Source organism: Symphalangus syndactylus, chromosome 15, assembly GCF_028878055.3.
Source record: "Symphalangus syndactylus isolate Jambi chromosome 15, NHGRI_mSymSyn1-v2.1_pri, whole genome shotgun sequence".
NCBI classification, from domain to species: Eukaryota; Metazoa; Chordata; class Mammalia; order Primates; family Hylobatidae; genus Symphalangus; species Symphalangus syndactylus.
In genome coordinates this window covers 86407301-86424886 of record NC_072437.2, presented here as the reverse complement: position 1 = coordinate 86424886, position 17586 = coordinate 86407301, and the positions used below count along the sequence as shown (strand labels likewise).

The 17586-nt window shown below is 36.3% G+C and overlaps 1 protein-coding gene across 12 annotated transcripts in view; it reads right to left on the bottom strand.

The window, feature by feature from the left end:
- The window catches only part of CYSLTR2 (cysteinyl leukotriene receptor 2), a 60321-nt gene that overhangs the window by 4688 nt on the left and 38047 nt on the right, over window positions 1-17586 (bottom strand). For 3 of the 12 annotated variants that reach the window (XM_055244353.2, XM_063619176.1, XM_055244356.2), the window contains 2 exons: window positions 15237-15326; window positions 13026-13098 (listed from right to left, as the gene is read on the bottom strand). The exons of 4 other annotated variants lie outside the window; for them this stretch is intronic. In XM_055244353.2, the coding sequence (XP_055100328.1) occupies window positions 13026-13042 (17 nt within the window). In that variant the 5' untranslated portion in view covers window positions 13043-13098; window positions 15237-15326. Of the gene's footprint in view, window positions 1-9029; window positions 9861-9904; window positions 10006-11737; window positions 11867-13025; window positions 13099-15236; window positions 15327-17586 lie in introns of those variants that run through there. 5 more of the 12 variants (XM_055244354.2, XM_055244358.2, XM_063619177.1 and 2 more) reach the window with 4 other exon arrangements.

Below are 17586 nucleotides of genomic sequence, written 5' to 3'. Positions count from 1 at the left end.
TTTGTTTGGTTGAAGCTGACGCTTCAAACTTAGGGAACTTGTGACCTAGTGCCCATGTTGACATGAATACCTTCCTTAGATATTGCAGCCTAAAACTACTGAATAGCAGATTTCTCATCAGAAACTATGAAGGACAGAAGGAAATGGCACATTTCTCAAATGTTGAAAGAAAAGACCTGCCAACCTAGTATTCTATGTCCAGCAAAAATATCTTTCAAGTACAAAGAGAAAATCAAGACTTTTTCAGACAGAAAACTAAGACTTTGTTGCCAGCAGACCTATCTTAAAAGAACGACTAGGCCGGGTGTGGTGGCTCACGCCTGTAATCCCAGCAGTTTGGGAAGCTGAGGCCAGTGGATCACTTGAGGTCAGAAGTTCAAGACCAGTCTGGCCAACATTGTGAAACTCCATCTCTACTAAAAATACAAAAATTAGCTGGGCCCAGTGGCAGGCACCTGTAATCTCAGCTACCTGGGAGGCTGAGGCAGGAGAATCGCTTGAACCCGGAGGCAGAAGTTGCAATGAGCCGAGATCATGCCATTGCACTCCAGCTTGGGCAACAAGAGTGAAACTCCATCTCCAGAAAAACAAAACAAAACAAAAAACAAACAAACAACAAAGAATGACTAAAGGAAGTTCTCTAAACAGAAAGGAATTCATAAAAGAAGGAACCTTAGAATATTAGAAAATAAGAAAGAACATGGTAAGCCAAAATATATGCAAATACAATAGGCTGTCCTCTTTTAGAGTCTAAGTTACGTTTAATGTTTTGAAACAAAAACATTAATGCTGCCTGATGTGGTTTTAAATGGATGTAGAGGAATTATTAAGATAATTATATTATAAATGAGGGAAGGCAAAGAGACATAAGAGGAAATAAGTTTTCTATACTTCACTCGAACTGGTAGAATGATGATGCTAATAGACTATCATAAGATATATATATAGAGAGAGAGAGGGAGAGAGAGAGAGAAATACCTAGAGCATCCACTAAAATGATATGCAAAGGGATACACTCAAAAACATGACAGATAAATAAAAATGGAATTCTAAAAAGTGTTCAGATAACCAACAACAAGGCAGGAAAAAGAAAACAGATAATAAAAACAGAAAACAAAAAATAAAATGGCAGACATCCCTGATTCATCAATAATTACATTAAATATAAGTAGTCTAAATATACCAATTAAAAGATAGAGGAAAGGAATATATTTTTTAAATGACCCAATTATGTACTGCCTATAACAAACACTTCAAATAGCAATATTGGCTGGTTGAAAGTAAAAGGATGGAAAAATGCATGCTATTCAAATCAAAGGAAATAAGGAATGGCTCTTTTAGTATCAACTAAAATGGACTTCAAAGCAAATGACATTGCCAGAGACAGTGAGGGACACTATATAATAATAACAGGGTTTAACCACTAAGAAGACATACCAATTCTAAATGGGTATGCACCAAACAACAGAGTTGCAAAACTGAAGTAAAACTGATAAAACTGAAAGAAGAGATATTTGGTGACTTCAAGGACCTCTCTCAGCAATTGATGAAGCAAATAGACAAAAACTCAGCAAAGGTATAGAAAAACTAAAAACACCATCAACCAACAGGATCAAATTGACATGTATAAAACACTTCACCCAACAAAAGCAGAATACTTATGCTTTTAAGTGTTCACAAAACTTATACCAAGATAAACCACATCCTGGGACATAAAACAAACCTCGATAGATTTCAAATAATTGAAATAATATAGAATGTGTTCTCTAACTACAAGGGAATCAAACTAGAAATCAACATCAGCAAGATAACAGGAAACCCTCAAAACACTTGAAAACTAAACAACACACTTCTAAATAATCCATGGGTCAAAAAGGAAATCTCAAGGGAAACAAAAAATATATTAAACTGAATAAAAGTGAAAATATAAATTTGTGAGATGTAGCAAATGCAGTATTAGGACGAAACTGTATAACACTAAATGCATACATTACAAAAAGGAAAAGTCATGAAATAAGAATCTAAACTCCATCCTCAAGAAAAAAAAAATCAAGCAAAAGGAAGGAAATAGTAAAGAGCAGAAATCAAGAAATTGAAAACAGAAAAAAACAGAGAAAAAAATGAAATGAAAAACTGGTTATTTGAAAAAAGTCAGTACAATCGATTACAGGTGCATGCCACCATGCCCAGCTATTTTTTCTTTTTCGTAGAGATGCTGTATCTCCATGTTGCGCAGGCTGGTTTTGAACTCCTGAGCTCAAGTGATCCTCCCACCTTGGCCTTCCACCTGTGAGATTATAGGCGTGGACCACCATGCCTGGCCAGGTAACTTTCTTATAGTAGCAGAACAGACAAAGACAATAATGAACTAAAATTTGAATATATTAAGTAAAATATTACATCTCCTGATACAATTGACAAATCTCTAGCAAGAGGTACCAAAAAAAAGTAGAACAGACATAAATTTCCATTGTCAGGAATAAAACAGGAGATAAGACTATTGATAGATACATGAGGCATCAAAAGAATAATGAGAAAATACTTTGAATAACCCTACAAACATAAATTTCACAACTTAGAGGACCTAGACTAATTCCTCATAAAATGAAAAATATCTCAACTCACCCAACATTAAATAGATAATTTGAATATCCCCATAACGATTAAGGAAATTAAATTCTTAATTGAAAAACTCTCAAAAAAGAAACCTCCAGATCCAGATGGCTTCACTGGAGAATTCTACCAACTATTTAAATAAGAATCAACACCAATTCCATACAGTGTCTTCCAGAAAATAGAAGAGAAGGGTATTTCCCAATTTATTTTATTGAAGCTAAGTATTACTCTGATACCAAAACGAGGCAAAGATAATACAGAACAAAACAAAAGACTATGGATGAATATCCCCTGTGAATGTAGGTGCAAAATACCCTTAGGAAAATACCATCAAATAAAATTTACCAATATATGAAAAGAATTATACACCATGACCAAGTAATCATATCAATTAATATTTTAAAAAGTGCATGACAAAATTCAATATCCATTCACAATCAAAACTCTTAGAAATATAGGAGTAAAGAGGAACTTCCTCAACTTGATAAAGATCATATACAAAAAATCTACAGAGAACATTATACTTCATAGTAAAAGACTGAGTGTCTCCCCTATAAGATCAGGAGCAATGCAAGGATGCCCATTCTCACTATCTTATTCAACATAGTGCTGTAAGTTCTAACCAGCGAAATGAGGCAAAAACACAAAAAGGAAATAAATATCGTATAGATTAGAAAGAAATAAATAAAATGCTTCCTTCTGTAGATGACATAGTTACATAGAAAACCCCAAGAGACGTACAAACATACACATACATGCACACACACAAAGAAAACAAAAATCTCATAGAGCTAATAAATGAATTTAGCACAGTGGCAGAATACAAAATAAACATAGAAAATACATTATATTTTATAAACTAGTAATACACATATGAGCACACTGAAGTTAAAAATGCAATACTATTTATATTCATTCAAAATTAAAATGGAAGACAGGTGTAAATCTCACAAGACATGTACAAGACTTGCATGCTGAAAACTACAAATTATTGGTGAAAGAAATTAAAGTTTTAAAGAAATGGAGAAACATGCCATGTCATAGATTAGAAGACAATGGAATAAAGATGTCAATTCTCCCCAGATTTATATACAAAATTATGAAATTCCCAGTAAAATCCTTGTAAGTTTTTTTGTAGATATAGATAGGATTATTCTAAATCTTAAATGAAAAGGCAGGGGAACTAGAATAGCTACGACATTTTGAAAAAGAAGATTGAAGTGGGAAGAATCAATCCATCTAATTTCAAGACTTATTTTATAGCTAAAGTAATTAAGATTGCATGGTATTGGCTGAAGGACAAACACATAGATCAACAGAAAAGAATAGAAACCCAGAAACAGACCCACATAACTATGCCCAACTTAATTGTTTGCAAAAGTGCAAAAACAATACAGTGGAGGAAAGATAGGCTTTTCAGAGGCGCTGGAGCAATTGGATAGCCATAGGCAAAAAAACAAACCTTGAACTAAATCTCACACCCTATATAAAAATTAACTAAAATGCAGCATGGACTTCATGTAGAATGTAAAATTTTTATTATTATGATTATACTTTAAGTTCTAGGGTACATGTGCATAACATGCAGTTTTGTTACATATGTATACATGTGCCGTGTTGGTGTGCTGCCCCCATTAACTCCTCATTTACATTAGGTAATGTTATCCTTCCCCCTCCCCCCACCCCACACACAGGTGTGTGATGTTCCCCACCCTGTGTCCAGGTGTTCTCATTGTTCAATTCCCACCTATGAGTGAGAACATGCAGTGTTTGGTTTTCTGTCCTTGCGATAGTTTGCTCAGAATGATGGTTTCCAGCTTCATTCATGTCCCTACAAAGGACATGAACTCATCCTTTGTTATGGCTGCACAGTATTCCATGGTGTATATGTGCCACATTTTCTTAATCCAGTCTATCAGCGATGGACATATGGGTTGGTTCCAAGTCTTTGCTATTGTGAATAGTGCCACAATAAACATATGTGTGCATGTGTCTTTATAGTAGCGTGATTTATAATCCTTTGGGTATATGCCCAGTAACGCAATGGCTGGGTCAAATGGAATTTCTAGTTCTAGATCCTTGAGGAATCAACACACTCTCTTCCACAATGGTTGAACTAGTTTACACTCCCACCAACAGTGTAAAAGAATTCCTATTTCTCCACATCCTCTCCAGCACCTGTTGTTTCCTGACTTTTTAATGATCGCCATTCTAACTGGTGTGAGATGGTATCTCATTGTGGTTTTGATTTGCATTTCTCTGATGGCCAGGGATGATCAGCATTTTTTCATGTGTCTCTTGGTTGCATAAATGTCTTCTTTTGAGAAGTGTCTGTTCATATCCTTTCCCCACTTTTTGATGGGGTTGTTTGATTTTTTCTTGTAAATTTGTTTCTTTGTAGATTCTGGATATTAGCCAGAGTTTAGGTTTTACATTTAAGTCTTTAATCTATCTTGAATTAATTTTTGTATAAGGTGCAAGGAAGGGATCCAGTTTCAGCTTTCTACATATGGCTAGCCAGTTTTCCCAGCACCATTTATTAAATAGGGAATCCTTTCTCCATTTCTTGTTTTTGTCAGGTTTGCCAAAGATCAGATGGTTGTAGATGTGTGGTATTACTTCCGGAGTCACTATTCTGTTCCGTTGGTCTATATCTCTGTTTTGGTACCAGTACCATGATGTTTTGGTTACTGTAGCCTTGTAGCATAGTTTGAAGTCAGGTAGCATGATGCTTCCAGCTTTGTTCTTTTGGCTTACGATTGTCTTGGCAATGCAGGCTCTTTTTTGGTTCCATTTGAACTTTAAAGTAGTTTTTTCCAATTCTGTGAAGAAAGTCATTGGTATCTTGATGGGGATGGCATTGAATCTATAAATTACCTTGGGCAGTATGGCCATTTTCACAATATTGAATGTTCTCCCATTTGTTTGTGTCCTCTTTTATTTCGTTGAGTAGTGGTTTGTAATTCTCCTTGAAGAGGTCCTTCACATCCCTTGTAAGTTGGATTCCTAGGTATTTTATTCTCTTTGAAGCAATTGTGAATGGGAATTCACTCATGATTTGGCTCTCTGTCTGTTATTGGTGTATATGAATGCTTGTAATTTTTGCACATTGATTTTGTATCCTGAGACTTTGCTGAAGTTGCTTATCAGCTTAAGGAGATTTGGGGCTCAGATGATGGGGTTTTCTAAATATACTATCATGTCATGTGCAGACAGTGACAATTTGACTTCCTCTTTTCCTAATTGAATACCCTTTATTTCTTTCTCTTGCCTGATTGCCCTGGCCAGAACTTCCAACACTATGTTGAATAGGAGTGGTGAGAGAGGGCATCCCTATCTTGTGCCAGTTTTCAAAGGGAATGCTTCCAGTTTTTGCCCATTCAGTATGATATTGGCTGTGGGTTTGTCATAAATAGCTCTTATTATTTTGAGATATATCCCATCAATACCTGGTTTATTGAGAGTTTTTAGCATGAAGTGCTGTTGAATTTTGTTGAAGGCCTTTTCTGCATCTATTGAGATAATCATGTGGTTTTTGTCTTTGGTTCTGTTTACATGATGGATTATGCTTATTGATTTGCATATGTTGAACCAGCCTTGCATCCCAGGGATGAAGCCAACTTGATCATGGTGGATAAGCTTTTTGATGTGCTGCTGGATTTGGTTTGCCAGTATTTTACTGAGGATTTTTGCATCGATGTTCATCAGGGACATCAGTCTAAAATTCTCTTTTTTTGTTGTGTCTCTGCCAGGGTTTGGTATCAGGATGATGTTGGCCTCATAAAATGAATTAGGGAGGATTCCCTCTTTTTCTATTGATTGGAATAGTTTCAGGAGGAATGGTACCAGTTTCTCTTTGTACCTCTGGTAGAATTCGGCTGTGAATCCGTCTGGTTCTGGACTTTTTTTGATTGGTAGGATATTAATTATTGCCTCAATTTCAGAACCTGTTATTGGTCTATTCAGGGATTCAACTTCTTCCTGATTTAATCTTGGGAGGCTGTATGTGTCCAGGAATTTATCCATTTCTTCTAGATTTTCTAGTTTATTTGCATATGTGTGTGTATAGTATTCTCTAATGGTAGTTTGTATTTCTGTGGGATCAGTGGTAATATCCCCTTTGTCATTTTTTATTGCGTCTATTTGATTCTTCTCTATTTTCTTCTTTATTAGTCTTGCTAGCAGTCTGTCAATTTTATTGATCCTTTCAAAAAACCCGCTCCTGGATTCTTTGATTTTTTGTAGGGTTTTTTGTGTCTCTATCTCCTTCAGTTGTGCTGTGATCTTAGTTATTTCTTGCCTTCTGCTAGCTTTTGAATGTGTTTGCTCTTGCTTCTCTAGTTCTTTTAATTGTGATGTTAGGGTGTCAATTTTAGATCTTTCCTGCATTCTTTTGTGGGCATTTAGTGCTACAAATTTCCCTCTACACACTGCTTTAAATTGTCCCAGAGATTCTGGTATGTTGTGTCTTTGCTCTCATTGGTTTCAAAGAACATCTTTATTTCTACCTCCATTTTGTTACGTACCCAGCAGTCATTCAGGAGCAGATTGTTCAGTTTCCATGTAGTTGAGAACTTTTGAGTGAGTTTCTTAACCCTGAGTCCTAGTTTGATTGCACTGTTGTCTGAGAGACAGTTTGTTATAATTTCTGTTCTTTTACATTTGCTGAGGAGTGCTTTACTTCCAACTATGTGGTCAATTTTGGAATAAGTGTGATGTGGTGCTGAGAAGAATGTATATTCTGTTGACTTGGGGTGGAGAGTTCTGTAGATGTCTATTAGGTCCACTTGGCGCAGAGCTGAGTTCAATTCCTGGATATCCTCGTTAACTTTCTGTCTTGTTGAACTGTCTAATGTTGACAGTGGGGTGTTAATGTCTCCCATTATTATTGTGTGGGAGTCTAAGTCTCTTTGTAGGTCTCTAAGGACTTGCTTTATGAATCTGGATGTTCCTGTATTGGGTGCATATATATTTAGGTAGTTAGCTCTTCTTGTTGAATTGATCCCTTTACCATTACGTAATGGCCTTCTTTGTCTCTTTTGATCTTTGTTGTTTTAAAGTCTGTTTTATCAGAGACTAGGATTGCAACCTCTGCTTTTTTTGTTTTCCATTTGCTTGGTAGATCTTCCTCCACCCCTTTATTTTGAGCCTATGTGTGTCTCTGCATGTGAGATGGGTCTCCTGAATACAGCACACTGATAGGTCTTGACTGTTTATCCAATTTGCCAGTCTATGTCTTTTAATTGGAGCACTTAGCCCATTTACATTTAAGGTTAGTATTGTTATGTGTGAATTTGATCGTGCCATTATGATGCCAGCTGGTTATTTTGCTCATTAGTTAATGCAATTTCTTTCTAGCATTGACGGTCTTTACAATTTGGCATGTTTTTGCAATGGCTGGTACCAGTTGTTCCTTTCCATGTTTAGTGCTTCCTTCAGGAGCTCTTGTAAGGCAGGCCTGGTGGTGACAAAATCTCTCAGCATTTGCTTGTCTGTGAAGGATTTTATTTCTCCTTCACTTATGAAGCTTAGTTTGGCTGGATATGAAATTCTGGGTTGAAAATTCTTTTCTTGAAGAATGTTGAATATTGGCTCCACTCTCTTCTGGCTTGTAGAGTTTCTGCTGAGAGATCCACAGTTAGTCTGATGGGCTTCCCTTTGTGGGTAACCCTACCTTTCTCTCTGGGTGCCCTTAACATTTTTTCCTTCATTTCAACTTTGCTGAATCTGACAATTACGTGTCTTGGGGTTGCTCTTCTTGAGGAGTATCTTTGTAGTGTTCTCTGTATTTCCTGAATTTGAATGTTGGCCTGCCTCGCTAGGTTGGGGAAGTTCTCCTGGATAATATCCTGAAGAGTGTTTTCCAACTTGGTTCCATTCTCCCCGTCACTGTCAGGTACACCAATCAGATGTAGATTTGGTCTTTTCACATAGTCCCATATTTCTTGGAGGCTTTGTTCATTTCTTTTTACTTTTTTTTCTCTAAACTTCTGTTCTCACTTCATTTCATTCATTTGATCTTAAATCACTGATAACCTTTCTTCCACGTGATCAAACTGGCTACTGAAGCTTGTGCATGCATCACTTAGTTCTTGTGCCATGGCTTTCAGCTCCATCAGGTCATTTAAGGACTTCTCTACACCATTTATTCTAGTTAGCCATTTGTCTAATCTTTTTTCAAGGTTTTTAGCTTCTTTGCGATGGGTTAGAACATCCTCCTTTAGCTCGGAGAAGCTTGTTATTACCAATGATCTGAAGTCTTCTTCTCTCAACTCTTCGAAGTCATTCTCTGTCCAGCTTTGTTCCGTTGCTGGCAAGGAGCTGTGTTCCTTTGAAGGAGAAGAGGCGCTCTGATTTTTAGAATTTTCAGCTTTTCTGCTCTCCTTTCTCCCCATCTTTGTGGTTTTATTTACCTTTGGTCTTTGATGATGGTGACGTACAGATGGGGTATTGGTGTGGATGTCCTTTCTGTTTGTTAGTTTTCCTTCTAACAATCAGGACCCTCAGCTGCGGGTCTGTTGGAGTTTGCTGGAGGTCCACTCCAGACCCTGTTTGCCTGAGTATCACCAGTGGAGGCTGCAGAACAGCAAATATAGAAGAACGGCAAATGTTGCTGCCTAATCCTTCCTCTGGAAGCTTCATCTCAGAGGGGCACCCAGCTGTATGAGGTGTCAGTCGGCCCCTACTGGGAGGTGTCTCCCAGTTAGGCTACTTGGGGGTCAGGGACCCACTTGAGGAGGCAGTCTGTCCGTTCTCAGATCTCAAACTCCGTGCTGGGAGAAGCACTACTCTCTTCAAAGCTGTCAGACAGGGACGTTTAAGTCTGTAGAAGTTTCTGCTGCCTTTTGTTCAGCTATGCCCTATCCCCAGAGGTGGAGTCTACAGAGGCAGATAGGCCTCCTTGAGCAGCGGTGGGCTCCACCCAGTTTGAGCTTTGTTTACCTACTCAAGCCTCAGCAATGGTGGATGCCCCTACCCCAGCCTGGCTGCCACCTTGCAGTTCAATCTCAGACTGTTGTGCTAGCAGTGAGCAAGGCTCCATGGGTGTGGGACCCTCCGAGCCAGGTGCGGGATATAATCTCCTGGTGTGCCATTTGCTAAGGCCGTTGGAAAAGCACAGTATTAGGGTGAGAGTGTCCCAATTTTCCAGGTACCGTCTGTCACGGCTTCCCTTTGCTAGGAAAGGGAATTCCCTGACCCCTTGCACTTCCCAGGTGAGGTGATGCTCCACCCTGCTCCATGGGCTGCACCCACTGTCTGACAAGCCCCAGTGAGAGTAACCCGGTACCTCAGTTGGAAATGCAGAAATCACCTGTCTTCTGCATTGCTCACACTGGGATCTGCAGACTGGAGCTGTTCCTATTCTGCCATCTTGGAAACTAGTTTTCCCTAGAATGTAAAATTATAAAATTTTTAGGAAAAAAATTTTTGGGATCTAGGACTGGCAAAGAGTTCTTAGACTTGACATGAAAAACATGATCCTAAAAGAAAAAATTGATAAATTGGAGCTCATCAAGATGATAAACTTTTGTTCCACAAAATACTCTGCTAAGAGGATGAAAATACAAGCTGCAGACTGGGAGAGAATATTTGCAAATCACTTATTAAAACAGGATTATTTAGAATATATAAAGAACTCTTGAATATCAACAGTAAAACAAGCAAACAAATAAAAACTCCAATTAGAAAATGTGCAAAAGATAGAAACAAACATTTCAGGAGATATACAGATAGCATATAAGCACATAAAAAATTGTTCAACATTATTGGCCATTAGGGAAATGCAAATTAAAACCACAATGAGGTATTACTACATACTTATTAGAGTGGCTAAATAAAAAATAGTGACTACACCAAATACAGAGAAACTGGATCACTCAGACATTGCTGGTGAGAGTGTAAAAATGATACGGTCATTCTGGAAAACAACTTGGCTGTTTCCTAAAAAACTAAACATGCAACTACCATGCATTCCAGTAATTATACTCCTGGGCATTTATCCCAGGGAAATGAAAACTTATGGTTACATAAAAACCTATAAGTCAGTGATTACTGCAGTTTTATTTGTAACAGCCCCAGACTGGAAGTAACTCAGATAGCCTTCAATAGTTAAACAGTGGTACATGCATACCATGGAATTCTGCTCAGCAATGAAAGGAGTGAACCATTAATACATTTGGTAACTTGAATAAATCTCTAGGGAGCTATGCTATGTGAAAATAAAAACTAATCATACAGTGTGATCCCATTTATATAACATCCTTGAACTGACAAAATTATAGAAATGGAGAACAAAGATTTGTAATTGCCAGGGATTAAGAAGGTGGTGGGGGTGGGAGGGAAGTAGAGGTAACTAAAAAGTGGAGTTTGAGGCATCCTTGTGGTGACAGAAATGTTCTACATCATAACTGTATTAATGTCAATATTTGGGCTGTGCAGGAGTTTGAGATGAGCCTAGGCAACATAGTAAGACCTGAGACCCTATCTCTATGAGAGAGAGAGAGAGAGAGAGAAAAGAAAGAAAGAAGAAAGAAAGAAAGAAAAAGAAAGGATAAAGAAAGAGAAAGAAAGGAAAAAGAAAGGGAAAGAAAGAGAAAAAAGAAAAAGAAAAGAAAAAGAAAAAGAGAGAGAAAGAAAGAGAGAAGAAAGAAAGAAAGAAGGAAAGAAAGAAAAGAAAAGAAAATGAAAAAGATTAGCTGGGCATGGTGGCGCATGCCTGTAGTCCCAGCTCCTCAGCAGGCTGAGATGAGAGGATCACTTGAACCCGGGAAATCAAGGCTGAAGTGAACTGTGATCACACAGTTGCACTCCGGCCTGGGTGATGGAGTGAGACTCTGACAAAAAAAATAAAAAAGCCAGGTTCTGATATATCATGGTCTTGCGAGATGTTACCATTGGGGGAAAGGGTATAAGAGATTTTTCTATTTTTTTTTTACATCTACATGGGAATTTTTAATCATCTCAAAATGAAGGGAAAAAAAAGGTGTGCTTGAACAGAATACCCTGCAATTTTGATTGCAAAATTCCATCTACAAACTGCTCAATGGTGCTTGTGTTTAGGAAAACACTTAGGTTTTCACTCAGGGAAGCTCCCCTTCCCCTCCATTCCCCCACAACCTACCTACGCTGTCTCTGTACACCTGGAGAGATGATCCCCAGGAAGATGAGAGAAGGCTTTCAAAAGCCTTGTTGCAATTAGTAAGAAAGCCAACTTGTTCCATTACAGGAGTGTTTCTGATGGTCTTGGGCTCTGAAGGATTGATGAAAATGGAGTTTCATGAGATTCTTCAAAAGTCCTTGCTGCCTTAAGCAAGTACCCTTGACTCAGTAATGATGCATACATGTGGGACCCTGTTCATAGCTAGGCTCCCCTATTTTGTTGAGAACTGTCAGCAATGTGTTTATTTTGTTTTCCTAGGAATAGATGCTTGGAGTCTTTCTAGTCTGTAAAACTTGTTGCAAATCTAGTCAGTTGGAAATATTGTTTTCTAGCTTCTAACACCTGTTCTATGATCTGTCTATTGTCCTGAGTGTTGTTTGTCTATACAAGGAAAAGTCCATAAGGAAAGGACAAGCCAAGTCCCCATAAGTCTGTCCTCTGGCTCCAGGGACTGAGAATTCAGTACTGACATGCTTTAGACAAACTTTGGCCTTTGGATAAACTTTGTGTTAGATCACCATTTCAAAACTTGTAAGGACTTCCTCTGTCTTATCTTTGTGAGCTTGAGAACTACTTTTTTTTTTTCGTTTCTCAGCCCTCATTGTAGACAATTGACCTTTGCCCAAATTCTGGAGACTCAAGATTGGAGCATCAAGGTCAGACAAGTGCCACTCTTACAGACCATTGCATCTCTGATGGGCTCCACTCAACCTAAAACTGCACTTCTTCCAGGCCAGATACCTGTTTCTTTGAGATTTCCGCAATGTAACACAAACGTGCATGTTTATCTCTACAGTGGGCACAGTTTCACCAAGGACAATCTGGAATTGCAATGGCCACCTTGAGGAACTTTTAATACAAACATGATGTTTTACTTTAGAGGCACTTTAGAAAAGTGAAGAAACCTTCAAGAGGAGATTGTTCTGTTTGTCTAACAGTTATTCTTTTGTTTAAAGTTGGTGATAGCCCCTCCTTTTATTTCCATACTTTAGGAATTAGTAAGTGCTAGTTAATTGATAAAATCGCCAGGGGCTTAAACCAATTTTAATGTCACTCTTTTTATATTTCAAAATCTATTGTTTTACATATAAACCTTCCTCCCTCTCTTTTCAGAGGGAACATATAATTATGTTTTTTTGGTGTTGATTTCATATTCATCTGCAGCAGGCTCCCTTTTCTTTCTTTTTTTCCCTCTATTCCCCCTCCTCTCTTTCTCTATTTTCCCCTTTCTTCGGAAATTAATCGTTACCTTATCAAATGACCCATTCACTTTTTGTGTGCACATTCAAGGGATCTCTAGTTCAGATAAATAGTCAAAATGTCTGAAAAAAAGGGGAAAAAATGTTATTAAACTGTTTCTTTCTGTGGGCACTAACAGTATATTTACATAGTAGCCTTTATTATAATTATGAGAAAAGAAGAAAAGGCATTATATATGTTAAAAGATTACATGTTTGGCGTGATTCAGAGTCTTCAAAAAATTACTTTAATACAAAAACTAGTGTCAGCCCAATATTTTGGTTTCTACAAGGCCAGAATTAAATTTTTTTTATTAAACTGAATTTTCTACATTAGTTATGAGTTCAACAAGATTCCACTATTTCTATAACTTGTCTAAATTTAGAATTTTAGTTTAATATATATAAAATTGTATTAAACTAAAGCAAATGATAATAATAAATGCCTTTATAATTTTTATAAAATTCTTACAATGCTACAAATCAAAAGTTTCATTTGTTAACTAAAATTGTAATTTCCAGATCCTTAACAAACTTTGAGCACTTAGGCAAATGGTTAATTGATAATAATCCTTTGGATGCCTGCACAATTTCTAAATAAACACAAAAACACTGGTCATTAAATACAATTATGTTTATTTCTTAAAATGATAATAGATTAACAAAACATGCAAATTCCTTTGAATGACATCCTATATTTATATCTTGAAACTGTTTAAATTGTATGAAATAAATGCTAGTAGACCAAAAAATATCTAAGTAAATTATGTTTTCTCTCCTTTTTCTTTCGTGCCTAAAGAAAAGGAAGGTTGATTACTTTGGTTAAAGATGAGAATTAATATAAATGTTTAATACAGAGAAACACAAATATGTATACAGAATAAATATCCTGTTGATTTTCTGTTTATTAGGAAAGTTGAAACCATTTATTCAGAGGGTAAATTTTATTTTGACATACATATTATTTTATCTAATAGATTTAATTTTAAAGCTATAGTTAAAATGTAAAATTTAAAATGTAGTATCTATTTGTATATTTACATATCTGTGTATGCCTAAATGCATACATGTAAAGCCATATTAATAAATTCTCTCCTGTAGAATGTTACATGAATCATGTACAAAAAGAGTAAAATTAGAATTGGAGTCTTTTTAATATACAAAAATTAAGTTATGCTATGCCCATATTAGTAAATATTTCTTTTTGTCAATAAAATATTCTGTTAACTTTCAGTGCTTTTGACACTTTTAAATCATTTTTTAAAAGACTCCTTGCTTTAATAAAATGTTGTTTCTAGTGACTATTGTTAACTGCTAACACATAGCAATTATTTTACAATGTCGTCTATAATTATTTCTGGACCCTAGATACTTATGACTTACATCTTGTCTCCTGGAACAACTATTCTTGATTCTTTCCAAAATTCAGGCCCCAAATTCAGAATAATCAAGCTATTAATATGTCTTTTGTGCCTAAACTATCTTTGGGTTTACTGTAATGGCTATTAGGTAACACAAGATTTGTTTTGTCATCTGTGAAAGGAAAGACAATGGGAATAATTAGATTTTCAAATATCCTTTGAATTTAAATTAATTTAAAATTATTATGAGAGCTCTTTTATTTACCAAACTTACTAATAAAAAGCTAATAAAAATATTTTTATTTTTTCTAAGTTAATTATATTTAAGTAAAATATGCTAATATAAATATCTTTCAAGGATTATACCCTTTTTTTGAGTTAAAAAAAGAATGCTCATGTTTAAGCACAAAGATAACTGTAATAACTGTGTATCAAAATATCTTTTTCCAAGATTCTCAATTAGCAACCCCACTTTTCTTTTTTGTCATGAGAAGTCTCAACAAACACTAGGGGCTTTGACTCAAGGATGTGGGACTCATCAAAAATCTATTGTTTATTTCAGTCTTTCATCAGCTCCAGTAGTCACAGCATAGTTGTCTTGTTTAAGAGTTCTAGCAGCTGCAGCAAAGCTTGTGGAAGCTGGAGTGACTTTGTCAAATTAGTTCTAGTGTCTACACTAAACTTAATAATTCCCCTGATGTTTTATTGATAGTCATAACTCAAGATTTTTCAGCTAGTCACTTAATCTCCTAGGAAATATTGTTGGTTTCCCTTCAAATATTACCATTCATCACTGTAACACTCTAAACCCAGTGACCCTCTTTCCTTCATCTGTAGAAAAAGAAGCTGATGATTGATTACCTCTGTTGAGGAACTCTCCATATCTTGCATGGACCTTCTATAGACTCCCTTGGATATCCATAATTTAACTTTGCTTGTTGTTGGTTCAGACTGAGAAAACAAACAAACGAACAAAAAGTAAAATTTGCCTAGTAGGATATGCTATCACTGACTTTGTGATAGCAAGTCTAGGTAAAGTTTATATTTCAAAAGTAATATAAGCTTTACCTAGACATAAAATAAGTTCAGATGGCAAAATAAATTGCCCTCATCCAGACCTGCAAGCTGACAAAAGAAAAAAGAATACTTATACACTGGTATAGGCATTTGATTTGGGATTAGTCTTGAGTTCCAAATGCATTGAAAAAGAGGAGGTCTCCAATAACAAGTTCTGAAATTGAGACAGTAATTAATAGCCTACCAATCAAAAAAGCCCAGGAGCAGATGGATTTACAGCCAATTTCTACCAGAGATACAAAGAGGAGATGGTACCATTCTTTCTGAACCTATTCCAAACAATAGAAAAAGAGGGACTCCTCCATAACTCATTTTATGAGGCCAGCATCTTCCTGATACCAAAACCTGACAGAGACACAACAAAAAAAGAAAATTTCAGGACAATTTTCCTGATGAACATCAATGTAAAAATCCTCAATAAAATACTGGCAAACTGAATCCAGCAGCACATCAAAAAGCTTATACATTACAATCCAGTTGGCTTCAGCCCTGGCATGCAAGGCTGGTTCAACATACACAAATCAATAAACATAATCCATCACAGAAACAGAACCAATGACAAAAACCACATGAATATCTTAATAGATGCAGAAAAGGCCTTTGATATAATTCAACACCCCTTTATGCTAAAAACTCTGCATAAACTAGATATTGATGAAACATAATCTCAAAATAATAAGAGCTATTTATGACAAACCCACAGCCAATATCATACTGAATGGGCAAAAACTGGAAGCATTCCCTTTGAAAATACACATAAGACAAGGATGCCCTCTCTCACCACTCCTATTCAATATAGTATTGGAAGTTCTGGCCAGGGCAACCAGGCAAGAGAAAGAAATAAAGCGTATTCTAATAGGAAGAGAGGAATTCAAATTGTCTCTGTTTGCAGATGACATGACTATATATTTACAAAACCCCATCATCTCAGCCCAAAAACTCCTTCAGCAAAGCAACTTCAGCAAAGTCTCAGGATACAAAATGAATGTGCAAAAATTACAAGCATTCCTATACACCAATAATAAACAAGCAGAGAGCTAAATCATGCATGAACTCCCATTCACAATTGCTACAAAGGGAATAAAATACCTAGGAATACAACTTATAAGGGATGTGAAGGACCTCTTCAAGGAGAACTACAAACTACTGCTCAAGGAAATAAGAGAGGACACAAACAAATGGAAAAACATTCCATGCTCATGGATAGGAAGAATCAATATCATGAAAATGGCCATACTGCCCAAAGTAATTTATACATTCAGTGCTATCCCCATCAAGCTACTATTGAGTTTCTTCACAGAATTAGAAAAAAAACTACTTTAAATTTCATATGAAACCAAAAAAGAGCCTGTATAGCCAAGACAATCCTAAGCAAAAAGAACAAAGCTGGAGGCATCATGCTATCTGACTTCAAAATATACTACAAGGCTACAGTAACCAAAACAGTGTGGTACTGGCACAAAAACAGATATATAGACCAATGGAACAGAACAGAGACCACAGAAATAACACCACACATCTACAACCATCTGATCTTTGACAACTTGACAAAAACAAGCAATAGGGAAAAGATTCCCTATTTAATAAATGGTGTTGGAAAAACTGGCTAGCCATATACAGAAAACTGAACCTGGACTCCTTCCTTACACATTATACAAAAATTAACTCAAGATAGATTAAAGATTTAAATGTAAAACCTAAAATCATAAAAACCCTAGAAGAAAACCTAGGCAATATCATTCAGGACACAGGCATGGACAAAGACTTCATGACTGAAATACCAAAGCAAGGGCAACAAAAGCCAAAATTGACAAATGGAATCTAATTAAACTAAAGAGCTTCTGCACAGCAAAAGAAACTATCATCAGAGTGAACAGGCAACTTACAGAATGGGAGAAAATTTTTGCAATTTATCCATCTGACAAAGGGCTAATATCCAGAATCTACAAGGAACTTAAACAAATTTACAAGAATAAACAAACAACCCCATTAAAAGTGGGCAAAGGATATGAAGAGACACTTCTCAAAAGAAGACATTTATGCGGCCAACAAACACATGAAGAAAAGCTCATCATCACTGGTCATTAGAAAAATGTAAATGAAAACCACAATGAGGTACCATCTCGTGCCAGTT